The sequence below is a fragment of the Zosterops lateralis genome (genome assembly GCF_965231275.1).
Source record: "Zosterops lateralis genome assembly, chromosome: 5".
NCBI lineage: Eukaryota > Metazoa > Chordata > Aves > Passeriformes > Zosteropidae > Zosterops > Zosterops lateralis.
This window is the reverse complement of record NC_139766.1, coordinates 71,595,983-71,615,165: the sequence shown is the minus strand read 5'-3', so window position 1 is coordinate 71,615,165 and position 19,183 is coordinate 71,595,983. Positions and strand designations below refer to the sequence as shown.

The 19,183-nt window shown below is 52.6% G+C and overlaps 2 protein-coding genes across 6 annotated transcripts in view; one reads left to right on the top strand and one right to left on the bottom strand.

The window, feature by feature from the left end:
• Nucleotides 1-3,677: 3,677 nt before the first annotated feature.
• Nucleotides 3,678-5,862, bottom strand: SOWAHB (sosondowah ankyrin repeat domain family member B; the record flags this gene model as incomplete). Its single annotated transcript, XM_083861098.1, has 1 exon — nt 3,678-5,862. One exon carries the CDS (start codon nt 5,860-5,862, stop codon nt 3,715-3,717), a length of 2,148 nt encoding a protein of 715 aa, XP_083717224.1. The 3' UTR covers nt 3,678-3,714.
• Nucleotides 5,863-8,377: 2,515 nt separating this feature from the next.
• SEPTIN11 (septin 11) overlaps nt 8,378-19,183 on the top strand; it is an 80,742-nt gene continuing 69,936 nt past the window's right edge. Inside the window, exon 1 of one of the 5 annotated variants that reach the window (XM_083862125.1) lies at nt 8,378-8,395. In XM_083862125.1, the coding sequence (XP_083718251.1) occupies nt 8,393-8,395 (3 nt within the window). In that variant the 5' untranslated portion in view covers nt 8,378-8,392. Of the gene's footprint in view, nt 8,396-9,475; nt 9,701-10,052; nt 10,141-19,183 lie in introns of those variants that run through there. The other 4 variants (XM_083862122.1, XM_083862123.1, XM_083862126.1 and 1 more) reach the window with 4 other exon arrangements.

The following is a 19,183-nucleotide window of genomic DNA, read 5'->3' as shown; positions in this document are numbered from 1 at the left end:
TTTTTTAATTGCACAAAAGCCTCTTGGGTTGTTTGAGCTGGGCTCCCACCCTTCCTCCAGCCTTCGGTCCTTGTCCAGAGGAGTGAATCTAGATGAACATCCAGCTGTGCTGTGCTGGCTGCTTTTAACCATCAGCTGAGTGGGTGTGAAGGTGTGTGCCCCTGGAGCAGGGGATGGGGGTTACCTTCGCCAGAGCTCCCAAATTCTCAGGTTTGGCAGCCTGTGCTGGGCAAAGGCCAACGCAGGGAAACACCCTCCCCCTCTGCAGGACTTGGGCTTTGGAGTACAAAGCAGCTGATCAGAGATAAGCATGACAGAGGAGAGGGGTGGACTTTATCAGCAGCAGCCGCCAAGTGGGAGGTGTGTTTTAAATGCAATGAGAGGAGAGGGCAGAGTCCTGCTGTGCATTAATCCAGTCCTGTGTTTCAGGGCGGTGCAAAGTCAGATGCCTGGGCTGGGTGTGAGGCCAGGAGCCACGTCCAGCTGCAATGAGGAAACAGCAGCCTGCAAAGGTGTGGAAGGGGCCAGGCAGGCTGACAAGTAAGTGGCAAGGGGATCAGGAGGACTTGGAAACCGAGGTGCTCAGGCTGCATGTGTGTATATGCAGTGGTGGATTACTCCTGGCTGACAGGATGTATGACACACCAGGGCAGCAGTGTGATTCCTCCAGGCATGGCTGAGGGAGCCCTGCCTCCCACCATGGGCTGGAGATGGGTTTCACCCTGTCCACTGCTTATATCACCAGCAGAAGTCTTGGAAGAAGGATATGGCTTTCTGGGAGTTAAAAGAGTGGATATTCCAAGTAACTACGTGATGTAGGGGCTGTGCAGTATTAGCAGTGTAAGCAGTCCTAATACCACTAAGGTGATAAACCAGAGTGAATGCACACTGAATCCAGAATGGAAAGTTTTGAGCTTCCTAACAATTGCTCTGTAATTTAAAAATTGGAGAGAAACCAGTTTATCTGTGTCATCTTAATAGGCAAGCAAACAGTGATCACAAAATTAGGTCACAACTTATTTAGTTCAGCAGTCTGACAACACTGCTAGAGAGAGAAAAGGGCTCTGAAAAAGATGACAGGTGAGGTCTGGAACAGCGTGCAGGGAAAAAAAAAAAGGTGCCACTTATGTTTGCGTCACAGAGGAAGGTCAGGGAAAGGCTGTAAGGTGAGAATCCCAAGGTAGCACTGTCTTGGCAGCAGGGAAGGTACAAAGGGGAAAACCTTGTTCTTTGGAAGCTGTCTGTGGAGAAAAAATATGCTTCTCCCCCAGCTTTAGTCAGCTCACAGACTTCTTTCATTTGGGGTTCCTTCTGAGAAGCTCCCTGCACAGGAAGGCTCTGGTGGCACCCCTGACATCCCCTGTCAACAGGAAATGCTTTTAGGAGCTTGTAGCCAAGGCTTGTGGAAGGCTTTAGGGAGCCCTTTCCCAAGGGAGCCTGGTCCATGATGTGAGTAACAACAGTGGCTCTAAATGTGGTGGGAAATGTGGGGAGACAGATTGTGGGGAGACAGATAAAGATAGTACTAAATCCCACCCTTGATATATTACAGCTGTGCTAATTATCCAAGAGTAGGAAGAGCCTTGCCCTCCCAGCTCTGGGTGTGATAAAGAGTGAGTTAGCTGGGAGAGGGTTTGTTTGGAATTAGGTGGAGTCTGCTGGCTGTGCTCTGAGGAGGAAGGGACAGGAGGGGTAAGATGCTGAACAAAGGACAGAGAGGGTTAGGTGGCCATGCTAGGGACAGGAAGGAATGAACCAGAACTGCAGAAGAAAGAGAAGACAACAGAGAAGGAGCTGGAGCTGTGTGGAGCTGCTCATGGGAGGATACAGAGAAAAGGTGTGAAAGACTTCTGGATAACAAGGTCCTGATGCTTGGAGCCCTCAGAAGTTTTTTAAGAAGCACTCTGAGTACAGTGTCCATCTCGACTCCACAGGAAAAGGCTTCATTGTTTTACCAGGCAGCAGCCACTTTGTGTCTTGGTGTGACCTAGACTATAAACCCCAGCTGGAATGAAGAGGAAGAGGGGATGCACAGGATTCCTGCTGTGGAGGGGTCCTGGAGGCCCTTCCACATTCTCAGGCTGGTGCCTCAGAGGCCACTTCACAGTTCAATTTCTTATGAGTTCAAGTTTGTTGTCATCTCAGAGAGGAATGATCATTGACAGGACACTGCTTTGGTTTACTGAACTCTTTCCCCTGTAAAAGGTGAAAAAGAGGCCGGGGAAAAGACCTCTCAACTTTTTGTGGCCTGAGAGTCAGGCAGAGTAGCTTCCCTTCTGCAGGAAAGAGTTCCTCCCTCAAATAAACCCCAAGCAAAGAGGAGACCTCAATTAGTGCTTGAGCAAGGACTGGAGGCATTCCCTGGCACTTGTGTTATGCAAGGGTCAGGTTCTGCTGCCCTCGTTCCTGTTCCTCCCTGAAACTGCAGGCACTCACACACATGCCTCACATGCATGAGCAGTCCCACCTACTGCTCTGGTCTGCCCCAAAGCCTCCCACTGAGGCTGAGACAGCAGTCCCAGTTTCACTGGTCCCACACCTGGGGTCACCCAGCAGCAGCAGCATCAGCCTGGCAGCCCTGGATCCCTGTCTCATGTATCTTAGCTCTCCTCCTGCCTCCATAGAGGACCTATAGGAGAGACAGATTAGGTGCAAGATTAACTTTTTGCAGCTTTTGATGCTTCAGAAGCTCATTTATGCTAAATCAGAGAGCAGAGTACATTCTAGGACCTACACAATCCAGTGAGATTCCTAAAGACAGATTGGTTTTTGTGAACTCTGAGGAATTACTCCGCTGGACATCTCCTGACTGCACTTGGCTCCCCAATCCTACCTGTCCCTGTCACATAAACACCTGACAGACAATTTAGGGCTGGTGTTTCTGGAAAAATGCAGCCTCTGCAAGGCTGGGACCCATACTGCAGCACAGAATCCTGCTTCAATGCTTTCTGTCCCAAGGCATGGGAACAGGGCTCTAGCCACACCACAGGTACCACTTCCTAATCCTGTGGTGTGAGGAGAGCAACTGGAGGTGCAGGAATTAGGGAGCAGCAGGGATACCGCTGGGCTGTGGTGCTGCCCTGCATTCCTTTGGGCATGGGCTGGTGGGCCAGGTGGCCTGGGAAATGCCCTTCCCGACTGGGGCTTTCCCGCTGCCGCCCTCTGCCACAGCCAGCGGCTCTCTCGGGACTATTGCTGTAAGGCTGGATCTTGATCAGCTGCATTTTTAGAAGAGGGACTCATCTTTAATCCGCTGGGATTAAAAAGGGATGTAGTTTTACTGCTCCCCAGAATTTAGGTGGTGTAAACAAGTGTTTTGCAAACCCCAGGACCAACAACGATCTGTCACTGTCAGCAAAAGCAAGTGCTCTACTTGAGCCTTACCCCAAAGCCATGGTCCTACTACTGCTGGTGATGGTGGCTGCACCCAGCAGCTGGTACTGGCCCTGTGGGCTGCAGAGGACTTGCCTCCCGAGGGTTCTTCCCGCTCCCAGCAGAGTTACTGCATCCTTTCACTGGCAGAAAAGCAAGAGATGGGAGGGAGGGGGGCCAGAGAGGCTCAGACAACAGTTCATTGGAATAATTTAAAAGTACATTCTTCAATAGGTTCAGTCCGTTTCACAGCTTTTGTTCTTCCTGCGTGGCTTCCTCTCTCAGGGTGGCTACCGAGGTCCCATCCCCGGTGGCAGGGGATGCCAGGGAGGTGTCACTGTCTCAGTCACTGTCGCTACCGGGTTGGTGGGACGCTGCCCCACGGCCCAGCGGCACCCTGAGGCAGGCAGGCAGAGCTGCCCTGGCGGCGGACGGCGAGACCTTGCTGACCGAGGACACGCTGCGGACCAGGGGCTGCGTGGGGAACATGATCGTGCCGCGGGGCGCCTCCAGGAGCTGCCAGATCTCCCCCGAGGTGGAGCTGCCCAGATATTCCCACGGCTGGCGCCCGCTACCGTCCCGTACCTGCACCTGGCAGCCCAGCTGCAGCACCAGCACCTTGATGACAAGCTGGTGGCCGTGTATGGCAGCCAGGTGCAGCGGCGTGTACCCGCAGCCCGAGCGGGCGTCCACGTCCAGGGCCAGCCCGACCCGGCGCGCCGCCGCCGCCAGCTCCTGCAGGCCCGGCCCGTCGCCGTGCTTGGCCAGCCAGTGCAGCACCGTGAAGCCGGATATGAAGTCCCTCTGCAGGGCCAGCTCGGGCTCCTCCAGAAAGAGCCCCCGCACCTGAGCCCAGCAGCCCGCTGACATTGCCACCAGCCAGGCGTGTTCCCGCTGGCCCAGCGGCACCGAGGGCCCCCGGCTTGCGGCGTTCCTAGGGGAGCTCTTGAAGAGCAGGGAGCGGGGCTGCCGCCCACAGTCATCGTGCAGTGAGGGGAGGGTGTCCTGCACCTCCGACAAAGCGAGCTGGCTCCTGATGCTCCGGAAAACAGGCAGCGGTGCTGGGGGCTCACTCTCCGGGGCTCGGGGCGCTGCGGGGCCCTGTGCTGGCAGCAAGGACTGGGATGGGGGTGTCCTGGCAAGGGGTGGCTGCAGGGAGTGGGATGGGGACGGGAGAGTGGCGGACTGCGGCCGGGATTGGGGCGGGGGGGACCTGGCGGGGGGCAGGATCTCAGGACCCGACGGCAGTGTCAGGCTTTGACACGGGTACAGCCGCAGGACTTGGGGCTGGGTTGGTCCCTTTGATCCCCTCGGCAAGTCTGGGGATGGGCTGGTGGAGAGCTGCTGCAGGGACCTGGACTGCGATGGGGGCAGCCTGCTGGAAGCGAGCCCCTCGGGGGCTGATAAAAGCAGTGGCGATGAGGAGGGGCTGGCAGGGAGTGCCTGCAGGGAGCGGGACAGGGGCAGCACCTCCGGGGCGGACAGCAACGGCAAGGATCGGGATGGGGGCAGGTCGGTGCGGGACAACAGCGGCAGAGACCGGGACGGGGGCAGGCCGGGGGGGGACAGCGCCCTGGGGCCCGATGACAGCAGCGGAGACTGCATGGCTCCGGCGGGGGGTCGCCTCCCCGGGCTCGCTGAGGGCCGTGGGGCCTTCAGCAAGGACATCTCGGTGGCGGGCTGCGCCGGAGGTCGGGGCTGAGGCAACCTGTAGGGAGGCGGCATCTGCGGGCCCGGTGGCAGCGGCGGCGTCCGGGCCCGGGATGCTGCGGCAGAGGGCAGCCCGGCGGCGGGCGGCGGCGGTGACAGGGACCGGGGCGGCGCGGCGGGGGACAGCGCCCCGAGACCCGACGGTAGCGGCGGGGGCCGGGGTAGCGCCGTGCCGCCGGGGCGAAGCGCCCAGGGCCCCGAGGATAGCGGCTGGGTCCGGTACGGGGGCGGTTGCCGGGGGGGCGGCGGGCAGCGGGACTGCCGGGGGGCGGGCGGCGTCCCAGGGCCCGGCGCGGGCACGGCGGCGGCGGCGGCGGCGGCGGCGCGGCGAGCCCGGCGGCACTCGCAGCACGGCCCGCCGCGGCCCCGGGCGGAGCAGCCCCCCGGCCCGCCGGGCCGCCCCTGCCCCGCAGCCTCCCCCCGGGGGCCGCGCCGCCCGTCGGGGTCGCGTCGGGGCGGCGGCTGCGGCTCCGGCTCGTTCTGTTCCTGCTCGTGCTCCCGCTGCTCCTCCGGCGGCGGCAGCTCCTCATCGAGGAGGTCGCGGTACCTGCGGCGGAGGACGATGTCCTTGGAGGCGCCAGGGGCGGCGGCGGGGTGGACGGTGGCCAGGGAGTTGACGAGGCTCTTGAAGTACTCGCGGCGCTCCCGCCGCTGCTGCTCCGTCAGCGCCGGGTCGCGGAGGAACCGCTGGAAGTGGCGGAGCAGCGCCGTGTTGGGGGCTCGCCCCCCGGCAGCCCAGAGGAAGTCCAGCACGGCCTCCTGGCTCAGCTCCCGCGCCATGCTCCGGGCCGGCCGGCCGGCTGTCGGTGCTCGGTGCTGTGCCCCGGTGCTCGGCGCTGCACCCAGGTGTGGCGGGGAAACCCGCCCCCTGCCGCGCCGGCCTCTCCGCCTCCTCCTCCTCCGCGGCCCGGCCGCCACCCCACGGTCGCCTTTGCCCGGGGTGGCGGCCCGTGGAGGTGACAGCGCTGAGGAGAGGTGACACCGAAGGAGAGAAGCAGGCTGGGCGGGAGGAGCTGAGAAGTGCGAGGGTCCATCGCTGGCGGGCAGTGAGACCAAAGAGCTGCTTATTCAGTCACTGTGCCAGTGAACGGACAGGAGATGATAGGCACAAACTGAAATGCAGGAAATTCCATTTGTGTGTTAGGAAAAACTATTTTACAGGGAGGGTGATCAGCTATGAGAACAGGTTGGCTGGAGAGGGTAGGTCTCCCTCCTCAGGGACATTCAAAGCTCCATGAGACACCTGAATATCAGAGGTCCCTCCCCACCTGAACTGCCCTGTGGTTCGGTGACTTAGGAAAACTGGCAATAAAGATTCACAAACCTGCTGTGGTTTGGGGTAGCTGTTATTACAAGTGTGTGGGACCTTACGCCTGTACAACAACCACACACAAATAGCACCAGTGTCTGCACTCAAATCATATCTCACCTCATCTCATCTCTGTGTTTGCTGCATGGCTGAGAGAGGTTGGACACACATTGCACTGTTGTGGGGATCTCACAAGAAGTGATCTCTTTGTTCTGTACTGCCCATGCTGCTACCACAAGTGCACACATAACAGCTGAGAGGGATGGGTAAGATCAGTTCCCCTGTGGGCAGTATGTGCTGTGCACACCAAACACATGGCAGCCCCTGCCCCGAGCAGTTTGGGGACTGAATAGTGGGTAGAAAGTGCGGGAGAGAAGGTGTGCTGGATTTTCTGTCTTGCACTCAGAGAATGGAGGGACTGAGCCTCAGTGTAGGCACCCTGGCTTTAAAGAGGTCTGGATCAGGCCCTAAGTCACACTTCAGAAGCCATCTCTGCTGCAAGCTCCTGGCTACCCATAAATATTTTTAGCTGCCTATCATGTAAGCAGCTGGAATATCCTCCAACCTACTGCAGACCCAGAAGTGTGTGCAGCCCTCACAAACCACGGATACAGAGATTGCTGTGGGTGCTGTGTACAAGCTACATCCCATCAGCAGTGTTCATCTGGATAGGGCATGGGTGCTGGGGAGAGAGTAAGGCTCGTGGTATAGTATTTTATCACTTTGCACATTACTTTGGTGTTGCTCTCCAAGGCATGAATACATTTCTCCTCCCTCTTCTGACGAGCCCTGGATTGCAGTCACAACAGCGTTTGTTAGCAGCGAGCTCTCAGCAGAAGTGACTGAGAGGAAATGAATGGAGCATAATGGTTGCAACTGTGATCACAAATAAGAAAGGAGAGTAGACTGTGAAAATAAAAAATCCAAATAAACAACAGTGGCAAACACTACTGTGGGAAGTGTTGCTTTGGCTTAATGAACTAAGGCTTAAGCAGGAGGTTTTCCATGATATCCCGTTGGCTGTGACCTATTTGGTTGTGACAAGCTGTTGATGCCCTTTGTGGGCACATGCCAAAGTCTGCAGAGAGGGTAGCTCCCATTGATTTAGGGGCAGACTCCCTTACAGCCTGGGCTGAAAAACACATTTTGGGTTTAAGGGGGTGTAATGCTGCAGACAGGCAAGGAAAAGTATAGCCCTGCTTCCTGGGCTTGCTTTGTCACCCACTTCATGCTGAGAGGCTTAAAGAGACTCTTTTTTCCCCTTATCGTCCAGTGATTTACCCTGTCTGCAAGTTGGTCACTCTTGGTTGTGGGCAGGGCTCTTCAGAATGGATGAATTTACCCTGGTCTCACCCTCTTTGGGGGTTTTCGCTGCAGCAGGTATTTTGATTCTTTGGGTGAAATTTGAGTGAGCGCTAAGTAGAACTAATCACAACATGGAGGCAGGATCAAGCACTACTTCAACATTAAAGGAAAGAAAAAAAGCCCACCACTTAGTCTTGTAGGTTTCTGTTGTTGTCCCAGAAGATGTTGCCTTTAGGGAGCTCTGTACCCATGTTTGTCTTTAAACAGAAGGGAAGTTACAAAATTTCTGTGTCTGCTTGTGTGTCTTCTCATCTCATTTAACTGACAAATTGCCCTGCAATGACACAGAAGGGCATTCAAGCCCCTTTTTGTGCTCTGTCTGCAAAACGATGCCCAACAGCTTTGGAGACACTGAAACAGTTCCTGTGGGGTCTCTAGAATGAGGGACTGGCAACTCCCTTTGGTCAGGTGTTGATTTGTTAGCAACAGGTATGAAACTTTGAGGAATAAGCGCTGAACAAAAGGTCTTGCAAAGTACTGCACTAGCTGAGATCTGGGAAGATTGCAGAACATTTCTTTGTGCTGGTGGTTTTCTCCTCCTGCTCTTTCAGCATGGACAGCCATACCCAGGAAGGTGCATGAGTATCGTGGAGGAAACTCAGCCACAGCTCTCCCAGCTCCAGGCCAAGGAAGGACATGGTGAGTCACATCAAGGTTTGGTGAGCGCAGGAGATTTTCATGTTGGTTAAGTTATGCTGATGCAGGAATATCATGCATCTCTAATGCAGACAAGGGGAAGCTCTGTCTGCCTCACCCACAGGTGCCACGAAGGCACCTCTTTAGATAGGATCACCTGGTTTCCACTAGAGGCTGCGCTGGTCCAGGTGCATTTTGTGGCGCAGGCTCACTCAGCACCTCCTCACCTGGAGCTGTGCATGCAGGAGGAATTTGCTGCAAGAGCAATAATGACTCTAATGCTGAAGTCTCCCTCAGATATTGGCATTGACGCCTGACACGTTAGAATGATAAAAGCAGTGCAAAATATTCCTGGTAGACACCCTCGGATGTCTGTTGGTGCACCAGCTTTGCTGGTGAGGGCTGCACCTGTGCCCAGCTGAGGGCACTTCCCAGGTACAGATCCTCAGCTGCTGGTGGGGAGCAGCTCAGGTAGTGCTCTTCCCTTGGTTGTAGTTCAGGCTGAGGGTGCAGGAGCTGGTGTGGGGGACCACTCTCCAAGATCAGCTCCTGGGTTCTTCAAAATACAATCATAAAAGTTGCAGGAAGAAGACACCTGGACTCTGGAGCCCTCTTCAAACAGCCATATGTGTTACTATGTAGCCATACAGAAATGGCTTTTGGAGGGAAAAGGTACAAGACATCAGAGGGACTACAAATGGTAGGTGTACTGTGGAGCTCTGGTTACCACTACCCCGGGTCATTTACTTGTGCTCTCAGCTTTTATTTTGCTGGCTTTTCTCTTTTGATTCTGTGGATATTCACACATGGGGGTAGCTCTGGTGAGTCCATAATTCAGTGTATCCTTCACATGTGCAGCAAATGGGGTTTCTTGTCTTACGTAGCCCTTTTGGGGTTTTATGTCTCACAAAGCAATGCAGGGCCTTTTCTTCATCACTATCTTGATCAAAAATTTGCAAGGAGATATGTTGAGCTTAGCCCTCAGACTCCCCCCTTTTTAGGTAAAGAGATAGATGTCATGCTCAACACCAGGATGTTAAGTGTTTCTCAGCCAGAGCCAGCTATGCTTCTCTCCATCCCTGGAAATCATTTGGTGGAGTGGGAGAACAACTGGCCACCATGGCTGCTGCTCAGTATACCAAGTTCGTTAAAAAACTGTCTGTGTGTGTGTTCGGCAGAAGAGAAGTGCTCGGAGAAACGAGAGGAGTGAGGTGGCAGGTTTTGCCCTCTGAGCTATTACACAAGGGAGTTAAGGGCTCCTGCGTTAGAAATACCTCTTTGCCGAATCCCTGCACTCCTTCACTGCTGGTAGGAGGACCTGCTGATCGCTTGCTTGGCCATCTCTTTGCGAGGGTCTCTGTGGCAGATGTGTCTGCGCCTTCATCTTCGGGGCTTCCAGCGTGGGCGAGAGACCCTCCGGGGCTAAGGAGACGGGTACCCGCGGCCCGGCGTGGGGAGGACAGGGATTACTGGCGTTACCGCCGGGCACCGACTGCAGCCCCCGGGGCTCCCGCTGACTTTGGGGGTTCCCCGAGCGGCGGGGCGGCGCCGCCCACCCGCCCGCACTGCCCGGCGGCCCCGGGGGAGGGCCGGGGGGGTCCCGCCTCGCCGCCCGGCCCCTTTGCATTGCGCATGGGCCCTCCCCGCCGGGTGGCCATGTTGCAGCGCTAGCAGGCAGCGCAGAGGCGGCGGCGGCAGCGCAGCGCAGAGACCGCACCGCGATGGCCGTGGCCGTGGGCAGACCGGCGGTGCGCGGGGCCGGGGGGCGGCGGGGCCAGCGCGGGGCCGGGGCCGCCTCTCCGGAGCACGGATCGTCCGGGGGCTGCCGTGCCGGGCATGTCGTGCCGCGGGCTGTAGGGGTGCGGTGCCCGCGGGGGCTTGGGGGGCTGCGGGGCCGCGATGCCGGAGGGCACGGCGGGCTGGCCGCGCCGCGCCGCCTCTGCCCCTTTCCGGGGCCGGGGGGGCCCGCGCAAAACTTTTTTTTTTTGGCCGCGTTTTGGGGCCGCGGCCGGTGATTGCGGCGGGGCCGTGGCAGCGGCGGGCAGCGCTCCCGGAGCCCCGCGGGCACGGAGGAAACGGCGGGATTGGTCCCGGGAGTGGTCCCGGGCTGCCGCGGCTGAGGGCTCGGTGCCTTGGCGCGGGTGCTCCTGCCCTCCGCTGCCCGCGGATGGGAAAAGCTGAGCGCGGGAAGAAGGGCTGTGCCCGTGCGGGCGGGACGCGCCCGCAGTCCCCGGGAGGCTGTGGCGGGCAAGGCGCAGCGGTCCCGGCATGGAAATGTTCCGGGGAACACGCGTGTCCCGCGTTTTCCAGCCTGACCGTTTCTTTCTGAGGATGTGGTGGCCGAGAGGGTTTTTATGTTCGTATTGAGAAAGACAAAAGGTTTACCCCTCACAGGGAGAAAGTTAAGAAAACCCCCAAAGCCGCAGGAACTAAAAGATGCCGATAAAGAAAGGCAAGTTCCTCTTGCGTCCAGCTTGCAGAAACGTGAATGGAACTCCACCGTGACCGGACTGAATGCACTTTTGTGCATTGTCGGCCGGGGGAGGGAGAGACTTGACCGACTTCCCGGTAACTTTTTCAGTGCTTGAGAGTGACATAGAAGTTACCCGAGAGTGGAGGAGTTGAATTGTGACTCCCTCCCAAAATAGGAAAATGGTTTGTGTTCAAGATGTGACCAGGATGCGACAAGTTTCTTTCAGCCTTTATTATGTGCTTATGGGTCTGCGAGGCTGTGTAGTTCCTCTGATGTGGCAAAGCAAATGTATGGAGATGGGGTTAATGGTGTTACTGGAGGTGGGGAAGTTATGCTACTGAGCAAAATAAGAGCTGGTGTTTCTTAACAGAATACCTATAAATTATACCAGCCATTTGTAAAGCTTCTTCTGAAACGTTTCCTTGATCTTAAGGTCTAAAGCATGCTTGGAAATTGGAGTGTTTCAGTGTAAGAATATGCATAGAAATAATGGCTTCAGTTGGTTTTTTAGGGCAAGCTGAAGGGTATTGCTAAGCAGAGCCTTTTGGCTTTGTGTGGAGCAGTAACTTTGCAGCATGAATAGGCTCAGGAACGTGGCTTATTGCAAGACGTGATTGCTGTTTGTTCTTGTGGATGCGTTTGGTGCTTTTATTTTGTCATTATGTTAAACTGGTGCTGCTGCTGAGCCTCTTGGGTTGTTTTTTGCTCATCCAAGTCCACGAGCCATTCCAGAACAACATCCACAGAGGGTTTTGCACCAGTTGAACCAAATTCTTGTCTGTGGACCTCTGAGTCCAGTCCAGTGGGACTGACTGCAGGATAAAGCATCCCTCTGCATGAGAGAAGCATGTGTGTGTGGGAGAGGGGAGGAGGATGCTACTCAGCTTTCCTCGGAAGCAGCTGGTGGGCAGACCCTCCATCCTCCGGAACCCAGGCTTTTTTGGATAAGGGAGCTGTTTTATCTCGGGCTGATAAGACAAGAAGGGACAGTGAGGCTGGCATTCAGGACATGCTGGGGATGTTCTCTCTTATGTACCTCCTTATCTATCTCTGCTTCCACTTTGCATGCTGCTGTTGTGTTGCTGGGAAGGTGGCAGGGAGTTGGAAGGGATAGTTAATTATATGTTAGAGCAAGGCAAGACTGGTGAACGTTTGCCTTTCCAACTTTCTTACAAAATATAATTAAGTGGAGCTGTGAGTGGTGTGCATCTTGTTGGAGGGAGAATTAAAGGAAGGGGGAAAGAAAAAGGAAAGGAATGAAACCAAAGGCAAGTCAATTGGAGTTAAAATGTTGATAACATTCCTGAGTCACAACCTTTTACATCCTGGCAGGATATGACATTATGCTAATTGTAAAAGTATGCATAAAAAAAAAAATACTTCAGCAAACTGCTCTGAAGTGTCTGTGTTTAATTGTAGCCGAGCAGGGTGTGTTTTGGTAGGAGGGGCAGCTTTCTTTTTAAGGCCCTGATCCCACAGATGTAAGGCACATGTATAAAGTGCTGCCTGTAATTTCATTTGACTTAATGGAGACTGATCTCGGCGGACAAATGTAAAGGCATGCATAAGCAAAGGTTTGGCCAGGAGCTGTCGTGGGAGCTCTCAGCTGATGAAAGCCATGCCTGTGCTTAAGCGTGCACCAGGCTGAGAGGATGCTGTGGTCATCTGGGCTCAGCGTGAGATAAACCACTTCCAGTCTGGAAGCTGTTGAGATGGGCTGGATAGGGGACACTTCTCTTCCTCTTGGATTAATTCCCAGCATCTTGGCCAGTGTTGGATGGTTTCTTAGTAGATGAGAGTGTGGAAGAGGGCTCTGGCCTACCTACCCTTCTGTTATGTGTTTGTCCTAAATGTTTACAGAACCAGAGCTTGGTTGTGTTGCAGGACTGAGATTTGTGTTCACTCAAGAGTATACATTGGTGTACCCCCCCTCTCTAAGGCTAACAAAAACTGAGGAAAAATGAAGCTGGAATGCAGATCTTGCATGGGAACCATAGAAAACATTATCTGAGAGATTAAAACAGCACAGTGTATTCTTATTCTTCAATCTGTTTTAAAAATACTTGATAATGAGAGACTGCTGGTTTCCATGGAGGGGAGGAAGGAGAGGGAGGTGGGAACTTAGAGCGGGGCTGAAGCCTCTGTGCTTTGTCTTTGAGCAGCAGATTTGCTGACACCCTCTGGGGGTCAACAAGAGCTGGGGGCAGAGCCTTAGGAGAGCCACATCCATGTGTTCTGCTGGGTGCCACAGGGCCCCCATCACCTCTGGCTTGGGACAAGAGATGAGCATCAGGGAAGGGTAGTAGGAAGGGCTCCTCACAGTGCACTGGGTGATGCTGTGGGTGTGGGTGCCACTGCTTGGGCTGCTGAGGAGGCCAGGGCACAGGGTTGGGCTTCCTTGCCTGCTGCTGCCAGATGGGGCTTTTGGGCCTAACCTGGCTCAGCTGTCTGCACCAAGGAAGAAACTGTATTTCAGTTTGTGACCTCTTTGTTTCCTTTATTCATCTTGGTGCCTTGTTTGCAGTAGGAAATTCTTTCAGACAATTCTTGCTGCTCCTGTTGATGTTAACAATGGTGGGAACCTGCCTCCTCCTTGCTCTTATTTCAGCACAGCCTTGGTCACAGGGCAGGTTGTGTGTCCACCCACCACATGCTCAGGACCTCTAGCCTTTGCAGTGTGAATGAGCTGAGCCGGAGTCAGGACCTGATGGAGGTACTTGGAAAGTCCTTACTTTGTGTAGGTGAGATGATAGGGAAGCAATTTTAGTGCCTGAGTAAGACCCCTAAAATAATGATGGGGATTGATTAAGTAAGCAGCATGAATCTGACAAATAAAATATTTACTCAGAGCTGAGGCATGTTTTATATGTGCCCTTCCCACCCCTGCAGCCCCTGAGAGAGAGAACTTTCCTGGCTGGCTGTCCACTCTGAAGCCATCTGAGGGTTGTTGCTTCTCTTGTGGCCCTTCGGTGGCTCTTTGAGGTGATTCTGGGAGCATGGGCTGCTCAGTGCTTGCTTGGCAGGAGAGATGCCAAGGGCACTAGGTCTTCTGTTGGCTTGGCAAATGCTGCAGCTCCAACCAGCCTTGCCCTTGGCGTGGTTTGGCTCTAGGCTTCAGTCCTGTGAGCTGCAGGGGCTCTTGCAGGAAAAGACACTGAAGCAGCTTCAGCGTAGAACAGTTGGATGCGACCAGATGATGTAAAAATAAACAAAAAAAAAAAGCCTCCCAATAGTACTCAAAGCTTTTTTTAGGTACGCTGTGTAGCTGCCTTCACTTCCAGCTCTGTGAGCAGCTCTCCAGCCCACTGGAGTAAGTGATGCATGATAATGGCTCAGACAAGCACCACGGCATGGGGAGAGCTCAGCACTGCTGCTGCTGCTGGAGGAGGAGGTTCCAGAGCAGAGACACGGAACCAGCTTTGGGGTCTCACTCTCTTAGCTAACAGCAGTGTTAACAGAGAGTTACCCGAAGTGTTGTTCTTGCTCCGTGGAGTGTAAGTCCTTGTTTGAGTCCACTATGCAGTGGGAGTAAGAGATGCTCCTTCTTGGCTGCTTCATCCAATCTGGATGCCTTTCCCCATGCTCTGCACCTTGGTGCCTGGTTTAGTGGCCCATGCCTCATGTGGGCCAGGGCTTTGTTACCAGAACTGTTCTTGTCTGCAGCTTGGGCAGGTGTGATGAAAGTGGGTGTAGACAAGGTCCACTTGGCCATGCACAAGGTGCTGAGGGAAGAGCCACAAGAAGGAAGAACAGCTCCCTGTGGTTTTCCTTTAGCAGTATCCAGCCTTTCTGGAAGCTTTCTCCCTCTCTGGAGTGCTCTGCTCATCCCATCTAAGTAGTGCTCTGCTGGCACCAAAGTAGTCCAAAGGCCATTACTGCCTATCCCTGCTAGTACAGTTATTTTGCTGAGCTCTGTGATTTATGAGTCTTGAGCTATGTTTGGGACTCCTTACTTAAAAATACAGGCTGTGCCCATGTTTTTGGCAACATAGGCTTAGGATCTGAATTTGCAATTAGAGATCTTGAAGTGTCTGAAAACAGGAGGAAGCTGCATCTTTTCTTTCAGGCTTAAGGTTTTTGTTTTTTGTAGTAGCATCCCATGTAAGGTGCTGTCAAAGAGCAGACTGCTGCTGTTCTGGGGAGTTGGTGCTTTCTTCCCTCTGAGCTTACAGCTTCTTTAGATCTTTCTGTTGTCTAATTGGATTTTCTGTTTCTGGGTTTATTTTCAGATGGGATCTAGCTGCTGGAAATATGTTATCGAAGTACTGTAATTGTGGGTTATTTCTTCACCAGATTTGCTCATGAATACTTGGCACAAGCTAATAGAAAAAGACTTGGTTTAAAACACTTTGGTTTTGCCACAGTTGTTGCCCCAGGTTTGCCAGCAGCTCCTGAGAGCTGATTGCTGTGCACAGCAGTAGCTCTAATATAAATTGTTCCTGGAAATCTGCATGCTTCTCATGTCTTTCATTCAGGAATTATAGTAACCTCTCTCGTGTGATGGGTGTGGAAGCGAGGAACTGTTTTGACTCCTGAGCGGGATATTTTTAAATGCCTTGCTGGGCTCTTTGGGGCTGTCTATGGATCTGAAGGTGTTCTGCCATGTCTGGGTGTTTCATTGGTGGCTTCACTGGGTGCAAAGGGAACTACAACGTCCTGTGTAAGCAAAAGGCTCAACAGACCCTATTTGCCAGATGTGTTGAATGCACCAAGTGTGCGAAGTGCTTTGTGTAAGCACATGAACTTGGCTTGAATTGAGTTTCTGGCAGTCTGGTGGTGGCAGCTCTGTTTTTGTCCATAGAGAAAGTGAAAGGATCAAGTTGGGAGGTGCCTTGTTTGGTGACCCCGTGAGCTTGTGGCTCCACAGAGCAGTGCCGAGAGGAGTCCAGAGGGAGAACAATAGTGTGAACTGCAGTGGAGCTGGAATTGCAGGGCTGCTTTTAACCTCCCACCTCTAGAAGTTCCCTCCTGTAGCCACAGACACATCTTTGTGTTTTGACACACACAAATCATCTCCCTTCAGCCCCTGTGTAAACCCTTCTCCTCTGATCTGGGTCAGCCTGAAAGCTTTTGGCAGCTTTCAGATGAATGAACAATGCCAGGCTGATGGTCCTGGCTGTATTTTTCTAGGACAAAATTTGGCAGGCAATAGACTAGCTTGGAAATGAGAAACTTGCAATCTGGAAAGGTGAAGGTACCAGGTTATGACTGACACTCATCCCTGGCATCTCCCTGCAGGAACATGGATTTCCTCACATCACCTGGATGTGTCTGGGAGATGTACAGGGTTGCCAGTAAAGAGGTTGTGCATAATTGTAGTTGGATTCTCCTTTCCTTGCTTCATCTATGATTAAAGATTTTTCTTCTCTCTGTTGCCTTCTTTAGGTTTAATTGGTAGGATTACATTTCTTGGGTATCTGCAGAATGAACACAGAAACAGCATGGCTAATATTATTTCAATAGCCTCTGTTGTTGTTTTGTTCCTAGTTTGAGGTGTCAAGGCTGGTATTGTCAGAAACTGTTGAATTAAACAACTGGAAGCAGTACTCATTTATTCTGAGCTTTTGCAGTGAAAAGATTAGGTTGTCATACTGTGGGCAGGTATTGCTCCCTGTAAATGCTGGGAGTGATTATAAGGCTTAACACAGCCATCTGGGACTGAACATATGCACAGTCCTCAAATCTTCATGTCGAGGCCGCAAGAGGAGCAGGGATTTTGTGATATAGTCTGGTGACAAATCACACCACTCCATCACCACATCCATTGGCTGCTGCTTTTTCCTCCTTCAAGTCTGTTTCATGTCTTGGTTGGCCTGTGGCAGGCCTCATTATACCTTTGCTTTTTTGGGCACTCAGAGTTCTGAGCTCTGAGATTTTTTTTGCCTGAGTGTAAGCACAGGGGTGTGGACACTGGAGGCAGGGGGAAAAGTAATTTTTCAAATCTCGTTTCAGCAGTTTATCTAAAGCTTCCCACAATTCTATCCAGGTAACTCAACTCCATGCTACTGTGGTTTTCTTAGCAGAAGAAACAACCAATCAACCATTATGCCTTTGTTAGCCCATAGAATCAGAAGATCAAGATTTTTAATTACATTTGAAAAGGCTTTTGTTGATTTCCTGTATCTTGCATGTAATTTCCAAGCCAGGAGAAATCCCTGGTGTTTTTAAATGAATGCTTTTCTACCACAAAGCTGTCTTTTATCACAGAAAATGCCAGCCTAGTCTCATTCTGTTTCATCTGCCTCATTAATATTAAATACATGGCACTTTAATATGGCAGCCAGAGCAAAAGCAGGGAATTTCAGCTAATATCTGACAATGGCAAGCTGAGATTAAAAGATATCAGAGTGCTATCGCTATATATAAAGTAACTGGCATTTTCAGGAGCATTTGACCTAATTTATGTAAGTTCTTTTCTTCCCCTGCTCCCTTAAATCTTCCCATCTTTGAGTGAGCCCTTACATCCTCGTGCCTTTCTCGCAGGCCTGGTTCAGTCTTCTGGGAGAGGGAAGGGTTTGGTGATGGAAGCACAAATCCCTGGTGTCCAGCGGAGGCAAAAAGTGGCACCAGATCCGGGGGCTGTTCCATGCTGGGGAGAGCCTTCATGGAAGAAGTGTGGACTTGGGCTGTAGGGCAGCTCTTCAGCAAAGCTGTAGTGGGCTCTCTTGATGCTCTGAACTACAAAGAACTCGTCTGAAAATAAAAGAATAACCAACTTTTCAGAGCAATGCCTCTCCTTGTGGGACACACAGTTGATGGTCACTGAACAATTGGAACGATTCACGTCAGTCTCTGATGTGTGATTGAGCAGCACTGTCAGGGGACTTCGGGATGTGTTCTTCCAGGTAGCTGAATATTCACCCGTCTGAAAGCACTCCTGCTACTCAGCATTCGGGGTTGAGCAATTATTAATTATTAGAGCAGTAATTACTGGAGCCACTTGGGATTAGGGTTTGTGTGGCAGCACGTTTGGCCTCTGATTTGGTGTGTCCTCTTGGTTTGCCTTTGTTTTCTGTGTGTGTCAAGCAGGAGATAATTCCCTCCCTGGTTTTGTGAGGTGATCAAGCCAAGCTGTGATCAGTGAATTAATGGCACACCATAGTCACCTCTGCAGACCTCGCCCTGTTGCACCAAATCAAGTGAACTCTTGTGGCACAGAGGCATCACCAAATTAATGCTTTTAATTAAAACTACCTTCGAGAAAATAACTATTCAAATAGGGTAATATGCAGGTTGTGTTTTCAAGGAGATGTAACAATAAGGAGGAAAGGTTTAAAGGTGAGCAGTGTGAGTAACTCTGATCTTGTTTCCCTGGATTTGCATGAGTGCAGTTGAGGGCAGTTTTCACATAGAGCATTCCTCAGAGATATTTAATTTCTCTGGTGTGGGCCAGAACCATTTAAACACAAAGCCAAAGGTGTTTTGTTGCTTAAACAAAACATTATTTGAAATTGTGAGTTGCCATGTGACTCCTCTCTGTTACTGAACACAGCTACATTTCCTTTGGGTTTGGCTTTGCCAGGAATAGAGCTCTGAAAAGCTTTTTTTTTTTTTTTTTTTAGTGGGATGTGCTTTACAAGATTTTGATATAACCTGAGGAAAGCAGGATTTTCATAGCCTAACCAAGTAACTTGATGATTTCTTCCAGTGGGTTGAGCCAGAAAGCCAGAAGTATAAATCCAGGCTAGCTGTGATACAGTTTATGTGCTGTACTGGTTTCAGTTTGAAGGGAACTATAAAGTTCACACGGGCTAGAAAATGTTTCTGGCATGAAGTAGGTCGTTGGTCCCTATGTAAAATACACGGTGATGAGTCCCAAGGGAAGGGCGTGTGAATGTTGTCAGTATCCACACTGTGGTAAATGTATCTTTTTCTGAGCTATGTGTGCTGAAACATCTTGGCTATTGGAAGCTGCTGGGGGCTGGAGCCTGGTATTCCCGATTTGGTGCCATGCCTTGCAGAGGAGGGGATATTGGTCTAGGGTTCAGTGGTGGTGAGTGGGAGGAAGGAGGATGGAAATGGCTGGATGTGTGCCATCCTCCTGGGTACTGTGTAAGTAGGAAGGTTGTGCAAACCCACTCTTGAGGTTTATGCTCCAGTTGGCAGCCTCGGGGGCTACTGAGTAACCTGAGAAAATGTGAATTAAGACGTCAGGCGCCCGAGGAAGGGCTACTCCAGCCTGCTTGACTCTCCTGGGGTTGGCATGCACTGCTGGCCAGGTGCAGGCACAGCCTCTTGGGCCGTGCTGGTGTGTGATGTGGGGAGCTCTCATGCTGCATGTACAGACTCAGCTCCTTCTCCTGGACAGCCGTGGGAGG